This window comes from Marmota flaviventris, chromosome 13 (genome assembly GCF_047511675.1).
Source record: "Marmota flaviventris isolate mMarFla1 chromosome 13, mMarFla1.hap1, whole genome shotgun sequence".
NCBI lineage: Eukaryota > Metazoa > Chordata > Mammalia > Rodentia > Sciuridae > Marmota > Marmota flaviventris.
In genome coordinates this window covers 35,928,963-35,944,554 of record NC_092510.1, presented here as the reverse complement: position 1 = coordinate 35,944,554, position 15,592 = coordinate 35,928,963, and the positions used below count along the sequence as shown (strand labels likewise).

General features: G+C 33.4%; 1 protein-coding gene across 1 annotated transcript in view; it reads left to right on the top strand.

The window, feature by feature from the left end:
- The first annotated feature begins 3,689 nt into the window (after window positions 1–3,689).
- The window catches only part of Zng1a (Zn regulated GTPase metalloprotein activator 1A), a 42,280-nt gene continuing 30,377 nt past the window's right edge, over window positions 3,690–15,592 (top strand). The window contains exons 1-6 of the mRNA XM_027940140.2: window positions 3,690–3,930; window positions 6,935–7,021; window positions 9,075–9,171; window positions 10,260–10,351; window positions 14,064–14,123; window positions 15,192–15,229. Coding sequence (XP_027795941.1) covers window positions 3,777–3,930; window positions 6,935–7,021; window positions 9,075–9,171; window positions 10,260–10,351; window positions 14,064–14,123; window positions 15,192–15,229 — 528 coding nt within the window. The 5' untranslated portion in view covers window positions 3,690–3,776. The remainder of the gene's footprint in view (window positions 3,931–6,934; window positions 7,022–9,074; window positions 9,172–10,259; window positions 10,352–14,063; window positions 14,124–15,191; window positions 15,230–15,592) is intronic.

Below are 15,592 nucleotides of genomic sequence, written 5' to 3'. Positions count from 1 at the left end.
TTTTTATTTGAAAAGATTTAACATTTATTGTTGCATATTTATTATACAGAATAGTGGACTTCATTGTGACATATTTGTACAGGTATATAACATAATCTGATCAATTTCTTTTTTCAGTACTTCCTCTTGCCTTCCTTCCTCCCTCCCCCTACACTACTGGTGTATTTTCATGAGGTTGCTCTTTCGCTATATTCCCCCCCACACCCCACTTTCACATGTGAGAGAAAACATAATGACCCTTGACTTCCTGAGTCTGGCTTATTTCGCTTAGCAGGATGCTCTCAAGTTGCATCCATTTTCCTGCAAATGACATAATTTCGTTCTTCTTTATGGCTGCATAAAACTATTGTGTGTATACATACCACATTTTCTTTATCCATTCAACTGTTGATGGACACCTAGGCAGGTTCTGTAATTTGGCTATTGTGAATTGTCTGCTTTAACCATGAGTATGTATGTTTCTCTAAAGTATGCTACCTTTAAATCTTTTGGATAGATACTGGGGAATAATATAGCTGGATCATATGGTAGTCTTGATTTTAGTTTTTTGAAACTCCATAATGATTTCCATAGTGGTTGTACTAATTCACATTCCCAACAAAAATATTTAAGGGTTCAAAAGGTATTTTGATGGGCTGGGGTTGTGGCTCAGAGGTAGAGCTCTCACCTACCTACCATGTGTGAGGCACTGGGTTCGATTCTTAGCACCACATAAAAATAAAATAAAGATACTGTGTCCATGTATAACTAAAAAATAAATATTTTAAAAAAGGGCATTTTGGGGCTGGGGATGTGGCTCAAGTGGTAGTGCGCTCGCCTGGCATGTGTGCGGCCCGGGTTCGATCCTCAGCACCACATACAAACAAAGATGTTGTGTCCGCCGAAAACTAAAAAATAAATATTAAAAAATATTCTCTCTCTCTCTCTCTCTCTCTCTCTCTCTGTCTCTCACTCTCTCTTTAAAAAAAAGGCATTTTGAACTAAACAGTGACAAAGACTCATTGGGAATAGATAAAATTGGTAAATGTTGTGTTATAATAGAAGTAAACATACAAGAGTCAGATTCAGACAGAACTAAGATTTATAAATTATGTATTTGAATTAATCAAAAACCCTGGCTTGGGAGGGTGGTAGCCAAGGGCACTCAATAACTGAGCCACGTCCTCAGCCTTTTTATTTTTTAGTTGTAGTTGAACACAATACCTTTATTTTATTTATTTATTTATTCTTATGTGGTGCTGAGGATCGAACCCAGGGCCTTTCACGTGCTAGGTGAGCATTCTACCGTTGAGCCACAACCCCAGCGTCCCCCACATCCCTAGCCATTTAAATGGGTCTCACTAAGTTGCTGAGGTTGGCTTTTAACTCACGATTCTCCTGCCTCAGCCATCTGAGCTGTTGGGATTACAGGCCTGTGGCACCATGTCCATCTGGCTTTTAAAAGATACATACTTGCTAAATTCTGTCCAGTTACTAGAATCAGAAAAGAAAATGACAGTACCCCACAGAATTTATGGACAATTATAAATTGTCCATAAGTTTCCATATTCCTGAAGAGGAATATGGAAACAGACAAAAGGAAAATTTTTTTCAACCTGTAATCTTTATATTCATACCTAAGGTCAAGACTAGAAATTACTGATGTCAGCACTTCTCTACAAAGCATACTGTAACCCCAACAACTGGATGCACAGATGAACCTTTAACTTTTTAAAAAATAATACTTTGAGATAAAGTCACAAGTGATACAATTCATCAATTTAACATGTGCCATTCAGTTATTTTGAGCACATTCACAGAATTTTGTTACTATCACCACAATTAATTTTAGAACATTTTAGAAAAACACAGTACTTATTAGCAGTCACTCCCTACCTGCCACATCCTGGAACCCACTAATCTACTTCCTATCTCTCTAGATTTGCCTATTCTGGACATTTTATCTAAATGGAATCATATAATATGTGGTCTTCTGCAAAATGGCTTTTTCACTTAGCACAATGTTTTAGAGATTCATTCATGTTGTGACAGGATATAAGTGCTTTCTTCCTGCTTATGACAGATAATTTTCCATTGGATATATCACATTTTATTTGCCCATCAGCAGATGAACATTTGGGATACATTTAACTTTTGATCAATATAAAAACTTGCTTTTACTTGGAGTATGCTGTAACATAACTAAACTGTCTTCATAAGGCCCAGATTGCTTTTTGTGAGGGATAAGAGATATTAGTAAAACATTCAGCCAAAGCCATGTTAAGGGAATCTGGAAGAACTTACTTGAAAGATATGTAAAAGGAGGGGTTTGGGATTGTAATTGCTTCCTTTCAGGTGGCAGTGCAGTGCAGGAGTGTCACCATGTGAATAAGGCAATGCCTGTGGGTGCAATGCTATTTTTTCTTTTGATCTGTCAAAAACTTCAATATTCCATAGCGTTTCTGAAGCCAAAAAGTTTGTGATTATTTTGTTGAGGGCTTAAGGCTATCTCTTGTGGGCTGTCCACCTCAGCTTCTTTAAAGTGAACGTAACCACCAGGTTCTACTTGTTAGCCTCAATTCTTCCAATGCCGGTTCGTTATTACATTATGAGAGGTGGCAAAGCATTCAACTTCTTATACTCACATGTACTCGACTTTTTAGGTTGAGTATATGTGAGTATAAGATCCTTGAATTCCTGGGGACCCTCTCCCTTAGCTGTGTTCTCAATAGCTGTGTTATACCAAACAGTAGTTTGAAGAAAGAAGAAATCAAACATTTATTTGGTATTTTGGTAATTGTAAAAAATATGGCTTTTGCATCAAATACATTAACTTGGCTATATAACCTCTCTGCCTTATGTATAAAAGTGGGATAACAACATACATAGAACTGAATATTGTCAGTACATTAAAATATGCACAACCTTGTAAGTAACCATGGAAATGCAAATGAAGACTACAATGAAGTATCATTCTGTATTCAACTGACATTTAGTTCAATGAGATCTTTAATACATTGTTGGGGAAATGTATGAATTTGTACAAACATTTTGAAAACATAATGGTGCCTTTTCTTGTAAAATGTAACATCTGTAATAACTAAGATACAGCAATTCTGCTTTTACAAACACATTAAAGGGAAAGTTGAGCACATATACACCAGGAAATATGTTCACGTTTGCCTGAGAGAAAAACCTGAAAGCAATTGATGGAAAATGGATAAATAACCGTACAGTCACACAATAAAATATAACTCAATAGTTGAGTTGAAAATATAGCAAATTCCAGGGCATTATATATTATATGGTAATCTTTTTATAAAATTGAAAAAGAAGCCAAATTAAACGACACATTGTAAAAAGAAAATTAGAAAGACAACTTGGATAAAGCTCAAAAATGTCAAGTTGACAAGGTCTATGTCTGCGGAAACACTTTAGGTCAGGCCACCCACCCCAAGTTCAAACTAGCCTTATCCCTGACAACAGCCGGTAGCACTAAGGCTGCGGACGTGCAAAGAGCTTCAGAGGGGCTGCTTCGCGCAGCCTCGCTCAGGTTCAGAGTCCTCCCTGAGGGCGTGTCCAGCTCCCGTGGGGGCGTGTCCAGAACCCCTGGGGGCGTGGCGGGGTAAACAGAGCGTCAGTCATGGCCCAGGTAATGGGCGGGTTTCGAGAAGCTACGTGGCGCTGGATGATGACGCAAGTCCCGGGCCTGGTGTGGCGTGCGCTGAGTGCGCGGCTGCCGCTCCGCGTCTGGGTGTCAGCCTTGGAGCTGACCGTGAGGCGTGCGGTAGGCCGGGATGTTACAGACTGCTGGAGCTCAGGATGAGGAAGAGGAGCACGCGGAGGAGGACTGTCCTGAATTGGTTCCCATTGAGACGAAGCAGGGAGAAGAGGAGGAGAAGCCTGGCCCCGGTGCTAAGATCCCAGTCACAATTATCACCGGGTATTTAGGTAACTAAGCATCCCGGTCAGAACATGCCACGAACTCTGGGATTTGGGGGCCTGCTGGGGCCCCTTCTCCTTAGTCACTGGGGCCGCCTGGCCGACAGGAAGGGTGTGTGAGGTAGGGGCTGGGTCACTTGATCCTCGTAAGGATTGCCTCTCCAAATCTCAAGTGAGATTAAAGTTAGCCACTCATTTTGAACCTGGGCTTTGAAGCCTGGACTCACCCATTAATTATTCTTGAGACCTCTAACAAGTCATCTTACCTCCCACTCATCTATCTCACTCGAAAATGGAAATAATACTGGTCACCTGCCTGAGCTTGTTTTCTCATCTGCAAAACGGGGCAGGAAACACCCACCTTAAAAGCATTTTGCCATTAAAAGTTGCCCTGTCTGTACAATGCCCCACACTTAAGGGACATTCCTTGGTATATTGCACGTCCCCAGGAGCGAAACTCCTCCAGCCATTATGAAAAAGTACTTATAACCCAAACATTTTTATTGAGGTTTCTTTGCAGAGGACTGTGAGAGAAAGTAAGAATAAAATCTTTGCCCTCCAAGAGTGTTTCTCAAACTGAGAAAGTTCATGATTACACAGGGATACTTGAAACCACAGGTTTGTGAACATGGTACCATTTTCTGAAGGGCAGTTTATGCCCTTATTTTTCGCCGAAACGTTTGAGAATGCTATTTACAAACCCTACAGTTAAATAGGAGGGCTAGAATAAATACATGACTATATTTAAAAGATGAAAACAGTTAAAAGAGGTGAATAAAGTGATACTATTTCCGGGAAATACCAACATTCCTAGATGGTGCTAGAGACTGATGAGGACTTGAGGGCCTTTTACATAAAAATAAGAAATCACTGATGTTTCCTTTTTTTTTTTTTAATGGATTGTAAGTTTATTCTCACTTTTATTCAGAACTGATTTTTTTAAAAGAATGGATTTTTGGTACTTCCCCACTATTCAAAGGTGACACTACTGAGAAGTTGAACAAATTCCTTATCCACAACAGTATACTTAAACTTGCCCCCCTCATTTTGCTTACTGGTAAAAATCAATTTCATAGATAGTGTAAAACATACTAATAGTATCAATATAGTTGGTAAAGCATTGGAGATGATGGTCTAAAGTGCCAGAGTGAGAACTAAATGTCAGCATCTTTCTTGTTACTAAATCTAGGATACAATTTGACCCCTTGATCATTTTATTTTTTTGAAGCACTGTTCCATCGGTTTCTATTTGATTCTCTTCTCATTTTTCTGTGTATTTCTCTGGCTTTTTAAGCCATCTCTTCCTATTCATTTTTCAGCTTAACTTCCACATAGTTTCAATTTTGATGTCCTGTAGAAATCCCAAAACTTAACATGTTCAGCAATTTACATGTTACTGTCCCCTCAAATGCTTCTATTCCTGTGATTCCAACCACCTGGGATGCTCTAACAGCTTCCTAACTACCATAATCTTGAGGTTCTTTTTTTTTTTTTTCCCTTTAATATATTCTCTGTAGGTTAGCCCTAATGATCTTTATAAATGTTACTCTGATTTGTTAAACCCTTCAGTGGCTTCTACTTGAGTTAAAGTGCAGACTCCTTAATGTGAATTACAAGGACCTGTATGATCTGGCTTTCGCTAAACTATGCAGCCTGCCAAATGGTGGCCCAGCACACTGAACTAATTTTACTTCTTAAAAGCACTCAGTATTTTAGTCCCTTGGGATATTTTTCTTACTCCTCTGGCTATGCCTGTCTTGGGTTCTGGGTAGCATCTTGTTCATCTGTTGAATGTTATCATCCTATGACATAATTGAATTGCCTCTTTATTTATCTAAATTCATCTTTTCCCACCCATAAGCTCCATGTAGGCAATACTACCTTTGCCTTGTACACTTTTCATCAAGACCCAGTATAAATATGGTTCATAGTAGATACTTTTGAAAGAATGGACTATATCTTAAAATCTTTTTCTTCATAATGTGATTAATTCTTAAGCCCTAGTAATTCTTCTATCAGAAGGTTTTTTATATTCACAGCTTATTTCAGCTTTCACTGTCATTGCCCTGTGTGTCACTCATGTTCAGACCTCTCTCTCACACTTACACTGGTTTCCCTAGTTATACTCTAGAAAACTTGAGTATGTATTTCAGTGGACACCTGTAAACTACATGTAGAAGTTTTTAGCAGCACTGTGATAAAATGCTGAAAACAACCCAAATGTCCACCAACAAAAATAGATTATAAAGGATGTATTCATGCAGTTGAAATATGTTACTACACAATTGAAGTTTTCCTTTATTCCTTTATGAACTTTGATATGTTTGGTTCATAATATAAATGTTTTTCTTCTACTTGAAATGAACACATACTAGGTTTAATACGCCACCTACTGGAGGAACTTAGTGTAGCTTTATGAGTATGTCTTTCTAAATAAGGAATATTCCCATCTTTCCTTGACAGTTCTTACTTCTGTTTCATAAAATATATGACAATTTATAGATTGGTTTAAGCATACTAAAAGTAGAAATATAGCCATCCTGAATTTGTGTATGTTTAATCGATAATGATACAAAAAATAGTTATTTAGATGTAAAGTTTAGGGAAGTAAACCAAGTCGTCTCCATTCAGAAATATTGTCATAATATAAAAGGGAATTACAGATTTTGAATTTTATAAATTATATTTTATTCCTCTGAAATCATTATTAATTCATTATTTAATAGAAATTTTAGATTCCCTTGTATTGTATAAGTTATGAAGAAGACATATTCGTTTAGTAAAATTAGGTTAAAAAACTGATTTAACTTGTAGTATTAGTAAATATTTGTAAAATATATAAAGCATATTATACTTTTCAAAGATTGCTTTAATCTTTTCCTTTAGAATTTCTTGTACCATAGTTAAGTATGAAAAATAGCACACAAATTGTTAAAAAAATCACGACTTTTATTATCCTTTTCATGCCTTTAAAATTAGTCTTTGAATTTTGCTACTTTAATGTATTTTATAGGTGCTGGAAAGACAACTCTTCTGAACTACATTTTGACAGAACAACATAGTAAAAAAATAGCAGTTATTTTAAATGAATTTGGAGAAGGTAAGTAAATTTCAGTATTATGTCGTGCTTCAGTAACTTAGAGGACAGTCTATTCTACTGGTTGATTGATATTCAGTATTTAAAATGAAAATGGTATGTATTATAATGCACGCATGCTGATAGGGATAGCTTTGAAAAGTTTAGATTAATTTCTGTTAAGCTGTACTTTTATGGATTTAGAATATTAACATCAGATAATTTCTAAAACTTTTATTTTGTGTAACTTTGAAATTCATATCAACAGAATTAAAATACATTTTTATGCAAAATAAATCCAGAGGTAAAAATCTTTTCTCTTTTTAAAAAAATTTATACTACATATATGCAATATATGTATATTTTAGTCGTAGATAGACACAGTACCTTTATTTTATTTATTTGTCTTCATATGGTGCTGAGGATTGAACCCAGGGCCTCACATGTGCTAGGCAAGTGCTGAGTTACAACCTCAGTCTCCAGAGGTAAAAATCTTACTATTTGAAAGAAAAGTTTTTTTGTTTGTTTTGTTTTTTAAAGGCACTAAGGTGCTTTGGTACTAACTATATTGTGTATTTCTGCTCATGAATATATTTGAAATTCTTCAGATATTATAAGTTTACCTTGTTAAATGCTTATTATCTGCAAAGCAGTTAAAACTGAGGATTTTAAAATTTAGTTAATATATTGTCTCCATTTTCAGAGTGCTCAAATTGTCTATAAAAATATATGTGCTTAACTTTCTGTCTTTACCATTAAACTGTTGTTAATAAATCTGTTCATCAGTTTTAGACACAAGTATTAACTTTAATGAAATCTAACATTTTAGCCAAAACATAATTTTTGTTAGAACGTTTCTTAAAGTCTACTCTTTTTCCATTGTAAATGAGTAAAAGAGCTAGGTTTTATGGACACCATGGGACACCTGGTAGTCAAATGTGATTTCTTATTTCAGTAAACTAAAGAGAAAAGACAAAATAAAAACACTGAGATTTGTTTTTCTTTCTTTCTTGTGCAGTACTAGGGATCAAACCCAGGACCCTGCACATATTAGACAGGCATTCTATCATTGTGCTACACTTCCTACCCATATAAACTCTGAGATTTCTCATACTGGTCCTTTTCTAACTTCTTATTAACTAATTTTCTGTTGTACACTGGTTACATTCATTGTGTTATTTTTCATTGCTTTTCTTCATTTTTGATATTCATTTTCAGAAATTTGTCCTTCATAGCATTCTCAATATTTTTCTTCATGTTTTATGAACATTCCACATAGCTTGAATTTTGTGGCAATCCCTTTAAAAGCTCTTTATCATCATCTACCTCAAATATGAACAAAAATATATATAAGTGTAAAACGATGGGTTTCTCTTTTTGGAGACAAAGGCCATTTGCTTTCCCAGACATTTAAGATTCTTCCTTGGCTTTTTTTTGCAGGAAAAGTAAACATTTAAAATCATTCTTAAATTCTTTCCGAGGTAATTATTACTAGGAAATTTTTGTATATTTGACAAAAAGTTTATTTTTTAAATGAACACATGATACTCTGATCATAAATTTCTTTAAAATGGACTAATACTTATACTGGGAATTTGAATAATCTGTTTAATAGAAACAAACAAGATATAGGAAGAATAAAAAAAAAAAAGTAGTTAAGACAGGCTTATCAGTTGACAAAAGGGTATACCAAAACCATTATGTAAAACATACTAGTCTGCCTAGAAAGTTTTCCATGGACAAGAAAAAAATGCTTCCAAGGCAGCTACTTTATCAAGAAATAGAAATGGTCAAGAAGAGGCCTCAAGAGGAAATAGGTATATTCATTGATTTTTGGATTTGCCTCTCTACAGGCTTAAAATCTTCTTAAAGAAAAGCTAAAATAATCTAGAATACTATAATTTAAATATTTAGGCTGCATGAATAGAAAGAAAGAATAAAAATTATAAAATGCATTTGTGCTTTGAAATCTGCTCCACATTTAAATATTCTCATCTTTATTTTTGGTCAGCTATTGAACATAATCTAAAGAGATTATGTTGATTATGTTGTAAAATTATCTTGTTAATTTTTCTAGGAAGTGCAGTAGAGAAATCCTTAGCTATCAGCCAAGGTGGAGAGCTGTATGAAGAGTGGCTGGAACTTGGAAACGGTTGCCTCTGCTGTTCAGTGAAGTAAGGAATATGTTCACTATGTGTTTCTTAGCTTACTAGAAATGTTTACTGATATTTCCATCTTTGATTTTCCTGATTAAATTAACTGAATTTACATACTGTTTGCTTCATTGTATTTTTCAAATAGAAAATAAACTTAGCAGAGTGTATTTTATTAAAGTTCTTTTTTTACTATTTTTTAATCTGCTTGAATTCTTTCCTCCTTTTATTAAATTTTATATTAGGTGTTCAAGTTTATTTCATTACTAATTTCTCATGAGTGCAAGTCACATATCATATGCAAAAGATGATTATTTTGAATTTTATATATCATTAATTTCATTTCCAAGTATTTGATCTCTTTAAAACAAAAACAAATTACTATCAAAAAGTAACCTTTCATTAGTTGTTTCCAAGGACATTATTTTGTTCACTAAACTGTGATAAATCCTAGAAGAGTAGCTTGTACATAGTAGCAACTCATATATTTGATAAATTATGGAAACTAACACATGTACTATTGATTTTGTATATTCTAGTGAATTAATTTCTTCTACATAATTTCCTTCCTATATGTTGACTTTGAGTCAAATAAATTAGGAAGCATGAAGTTATAACTGACTTTCTTAAACAACCAGAATGTCATATAGTCAGTATTTTTCTTCACTTTTGTATTATAAGAAAAAAAGGAAATTTGATCTTGTACCCTAATTCAGAATAGAGTTAAATGGTATTTAATGACAGTGTCCCTTTAGCTATTAAATTATTGTGGCTAATAAATTTTATCATTATTTTGAATGTTGATTTTTTTTCTTTCATAAAACTATAGCATTGACTTTAGTCAAATGAAGTTCTCTCTGCTTTTAATTTTAATAAAGTATTAACTCATTACATTTTTTTTAACCTGTGTGTGTATATGCATCTATTTACTTCTCCTCATTGTAAATATTGAATGGACATTTTATTAGAAACTTAGGAGCAAGTTAAATTTTCACATGCCTAGAGGTATTTTTGAGTTGTGTTGTTGAATATATTTTAAAATGTTCATGATGAACATTTAAAAATATTCAGGTAATCAACTCTATGTATTACATTTTGCTATTCTCCAGGGATAATGGCCTTAGAGCTATTGAGAATTTGATGCAGAAGAAGGGGAAATTTGATTACATACTGTTAGAGACTACTGGGTTAGCAGATCCTGGTAAGAAATGACATTATTAATAATCAGAATATTGTTCTTTTGACTTTTTAAATAGATATATTGGAGAAATATTTAAAATGAGTATTAACCTAGGGGTGTAACTAAGTGGTAGAGTGCTTGCCTAGCAAAGCCCTGAATTCAGTCCACAGCAGCACACAAACACACATACACACACAAATTTATCTCCTGATTGTCTGCGTTTTATGGTCAGGTAATCTTTTCAAGTTACAAGTGTTGCATTCTTTGAATTCTTGCTTATTTCCTTGTTTGAGAATACTTGTCTTTTGTTTTTATACTTAAAGGATTACTTGTATTTCTATAGTTATATAAATATTATATTTATATTAAAGGATACAATTTTGGGTCAAAATTTCTTTCCCTCATGTTTTGCAAGTGTTTTTCTATAGTTTCTTAGTAATTTTTAGATTGGTCAGTTGTCCTTGTTCAGTGATTTGTTTTATTTTTTATTCTTATTTTTGGTGGTGCTGAGGATCAAACCCGGGGCCTCATGCATGCTAGACAAGCATTCTACCACTGAGTTACATCCCCAGCCCTCTCCTTTTATCAGGAAGAATTTGTGAGTGTTGTAGTGTCTGAGTTTCAATGCTTGTTGTTTCCTTTAATGTTTGAGAATGTTTTTCATTCCTGAAAAACAACTTGGCAGTTATTACCCTTTGAGAACACTTTTGTTAGAACTTTGTGGTCCATAATTTATTATGCTAGAATATTGAGTATTACTGTAAAGTCTGATTTCTGTCCTCTACCTCTCCCCCCAATGACTTTCTTTTTCATCCAAAATACCTGAAAATTCTTGTTTTTATTTTTGAAGTTCAGTAATGTAAACTGAGTATTTGAGTACCATTCATAATCATTTTCTTCTGAATTATAATATATCCTTAGTTCTTCACTTAAGGACATTATCCTTGTTTATTATCATGAATAATAATTTTGTCAGATTATGGGGTACTCTACTTCATGAGGCCAATTTTCTGCATTTTGAGTTTTATTTTGTTCTTTTATCTGTTCTAATTGTTTTGATTCATCTTTTCATCTGCTTTTGCATTTGTAATCATTTAAAGGCTTTCTTTTTGTCATTAATTCTGTTTCTACCAGTGTCTGTTCTATTCCTTATTTGTTTAAAATGAATTAATTGGTTAAGCAATGGTGTCATATTGACCCCAAGTTTATTTGTTCAGTGTTAACAAACTGTCTTTTCATATTATTGTGGCTTGTTTTATTTCAAGCTTGTTTTTATTAGCATCGTATTATCAATAATTTTTTTGTCATGAAGAAGTTCTTCATAATTTTCTTTGGTTTCTGGGATTATGGTTTCTTCTAGAATGGGTTCTTTGTCAAATGTATGCCCTATTCATTTCTTCAGTTTTTTTTTTTTTTTCCTTCTTCCATTCTTTTAATTTTTTGCTTTTCCTGGTTGAATGTGTGTTTGTGCTTGATCTGGGATGCTCTGAGAGCTTTTATCTACTTAGATGTATTCATGATGAATTCCTTTTAATACCTTTTTCATCTTATCCAAACATGTTTCTCTTTAGTCCCATTTTGCAAACTGGATATTGTTGGTGGTGGGGGAGAGGGAAGCAAAAGGAAAACAGATCATCTAAAGAGCCACATGGGGCAATGTTGCTGTTAGGTTCTGCTCTTTTAAAATACCCAGTACATCCCTTTGGACCTCAGAACTCGTGCTTCCTTTTGCTCTCGGCCCTAGAAAGTGACTTTATACCCCAAAGGTTGAGATGGCTAGAAACTTTTATGGCTTTTTTTTTTTTTCAAGTTGCTTTTCCCTATGTTACTTTTTCTTCCCTCCGTTCCACTTGTTGCATTTTGGGTGGTATTTCTCAAAAGTATTAGGATTTTGTAAACTATTTTCTTAAAACCTCTTATTAGGGGTGAAAGTAGACTTTGTTTTCATTTTGACTGTCACTGTTTAAAATTTGTGGTAGGAGGATGTATGTTCTTTTTTTATTGTTAGGTTGCTGCTGATAAAATTTTGACTTAAAATTTTTTATTATTTTTATTTTATTAGGTTTTGAAGAAGGGAGATTCTATAATCTATTCAGTTCCTCAGCCTTGGCACAATGACATTTTGCATTGGATAAATACTTTGCGGGTGGGGAGCTGTCTTGGGCATTATAGGATGTTTACAGTATCCCTGGCTTACACCTGTTAACTGCCAGTAACATCACCCTAGGAACAACCAAAACTTTCTACCGACATTGGCAAATATTCCCTGGGGAGAAAAAGCACCACTTCATTTACTTATCTTTACTCCTCCTATACACCTACATTCCAGATTCTAAATATTTCTTTTCTAGGCTTGCAAGAATTACATCAAAGGTCAATAATAGATTTAGAATAAAAGCTGTAATGTACTTTTACAGTTCAACTTAATAATAACAAACATTATGGTACAACTTACTAGCTATTTATCTGAATAAAAATCAGTGCATTTTTTAAAATTATAAAATGATGATGTTAAGTGTTTTGCTGAGTGAAAAATTAATACATTTTCTGTGACTTACTATTTAGAATAATCACACGGATTTACTTTTTCTCCCTTATTAATTAAAACCATGTTTTTAGTCAAGAAAGTAAAGAAAATTCTTATTGGCAATTCAGTTGTTTCCCATCTAGGAGACTGACACTCTCCAGTTCTAAGCTAAATAATTGTCATGGTAAAGTAATTTCCTTGAAAAGGACAGACATTGATTCAGCCCCTGTTACTCACAGATCCTATTTCAGTCAAATTGGAAAACTATTAAGTTTTTGGGAAAAAAATCAATAGGTATCAGGAAACCATTAGATCTTGTGGCCCTTGCTATATCTTGCATGAGTAATCACTGTAAACAGCTGACAGGTATTTCATTGTTGACAGAGTGATGCTTGGGGGACCACATCTTGTCAGGGTAGGTGGACAGCTTTAGACAGTGGAATGAGTTCAGTTATCCTTGTTTTCCCCTTATGCTCATTCTTTTAGACAGCACTGTCACTAACTGGGCCTGTGATGCTTTGAAAAATCAAATACTTTCCTTGCTGTCAGTTTCCTTTTTCTTGTGTTGTGGCATAGTAATCAGGGTGTGTGGTTTGGTGCTGAACCAGTTTCTGTCAAAAACAAGTTTTAATTTCTTATTCAGAAATAATTTTTCCTGAAACCCAAGTTTTGTGCTAGTGCTAAATAAGTAGTGTGAGGATTAATTAATAATACCAGTGAGTTTATAATTTTACTTCTTGTTCTTTTTCTCCTATAAAAATTACAATGTAATTTTTTTGACAAGTGATTTTGAATTATTTGCATCTCATTTACTTTTTCCTTAGAGAGATGATTCATTATTTGTGAACCATATAATTTTCATATTTAGGAGATGAGAAAATGAAAATAAGCCCTATGTGCACATAGCCATAGTGTTGAAGTTGTTTAATAATATCTCCTCATAACTTATTTTGGCATAGGTAGAAGCTTACTGTTTGATTTGTGTGTAGTAAAAGTTGGTCTTTTTTTTTTTTTTTTAGGAAATGGGGGAGATTATAGAAAGGAATAGAAGTAGTAAAATTAATTCCCAAAGAAAATGAGAAACCCAGATTTAATTTGTATGTGTGTTTTTCTGCTGATTTCATTGTGGCAAATTAAAATGTATATAAAATCATGTTTTGTGCTTCAAAAAATTTTTTTATTTGATGAATATTATATATTTTTCAGGTGCTGTGGCTTCTATGTTTTGGGTTGATGCTGAATTAGGGAGTGACATTTACCTTGATGGTAAGTTAAAAAACAGTTTTCTTTACTGTTAAGTTTATTGTTTATTTATAATTTAATCCATTGCATTATCATTCTTTTCAAACTGCTTGGTTTATGATGAAGTATATTTTTGTTCACGTAAACTCTACAGACCCAGATGGTGTTAGAATTAAATTACCAAATCTTAATCTCAATTCTGAATTTAGCACTTGCACTAAGCCTTTTCTACCAAAATGCTATGTAGATTTCCTATGTCCTCTGTGTTTGATTTGTTCACTTAACACAATGTCAGAGGTTTTTATTTTAATCAACCAGACAATGTAAGAATCACATTTCTGCCTTCATTTTCCCTTGAACATAAAAATTCAGCACATACAAACCCTTACTTTATTTACATTAACACTTTTGTCAGTCTTACACAAAGTTTATAAATTTATAGGTAACTTTCAAAGTTAAGCAACTATATTCCCTTCTTCCCTCCACCCTCCCTTCCTCCCTTTTTCCTTTTCTCCATTCCTCCCTCCCTCACCTTTATAGACTAAAGGGTGAAATTTAAGTCTTTGAAGCTGGGCTTAATTGGGCTCTAATATATATGGCATGTAGCTGGTTAAATTCCATAGACATCATTAAACTCATGCTGCTATTATCCTTTGAAAAAATTTAGTATATATTCAGAGATTGCTAAACTAATTGAACATTTGGGAATTTAGGTACTTGATATATATATATATATATATATATATATATATATATATATATATATATAACATTTTTGTGAGCTAGATTTGGTAAGAGATTAGGAATAAAATATTTTACAATGCCTCAAATCTTTACATAATAATTTAAATGTTTAAAATATTTTTATAGTCTCTTAAAACAGTGCTTAGTACTCTATATATATTTGAAATGCATTTACTTATTCCTGGGATTGAATTAGATTGCAGCACTGGTAAGAAAAAAAATTCTTTGTTTTATTGAAGAGCATTCTTGAACTGAGATTAATTTTAATTGTCCTTCTCAAGTGTAATTATACAATATTAATAAACATCTTTTTAATAAAGGATGATTAAAATGTTTATTCTTTTGTAGGTATCATAACTGTTGTAGATTCAAAATATGGATTAAAAGTAAGTTGAAGATTATAGGTTGCTAATTGTTTGCAGAGAGCTAGGAATATAGGAGTTGATTGTATTATTTTTTCTGTTTGTATTTGTTTGAAACCTTTCTTAACAAAAATGTTTTTCAAAAGTTATCCTGAATAGTAGGTGCAATTTGTGTGTTATTAAATTATCTTGTGTTTTTAAGTTAAGAATTTCTTTTCTATTCGTCTAGTTTAATATTGGCACAAAATTTGGGATATATTTTGTAATAAGGATATGGGATGAGGATAAAGTTTGGGTATGTGTAACTCCTCACTAGAATTCAACCCCAGTATTGAAAAGTATTCCTGTTTGATAGAAGAAATTGAACATGGTAAAAGCATATGAGAT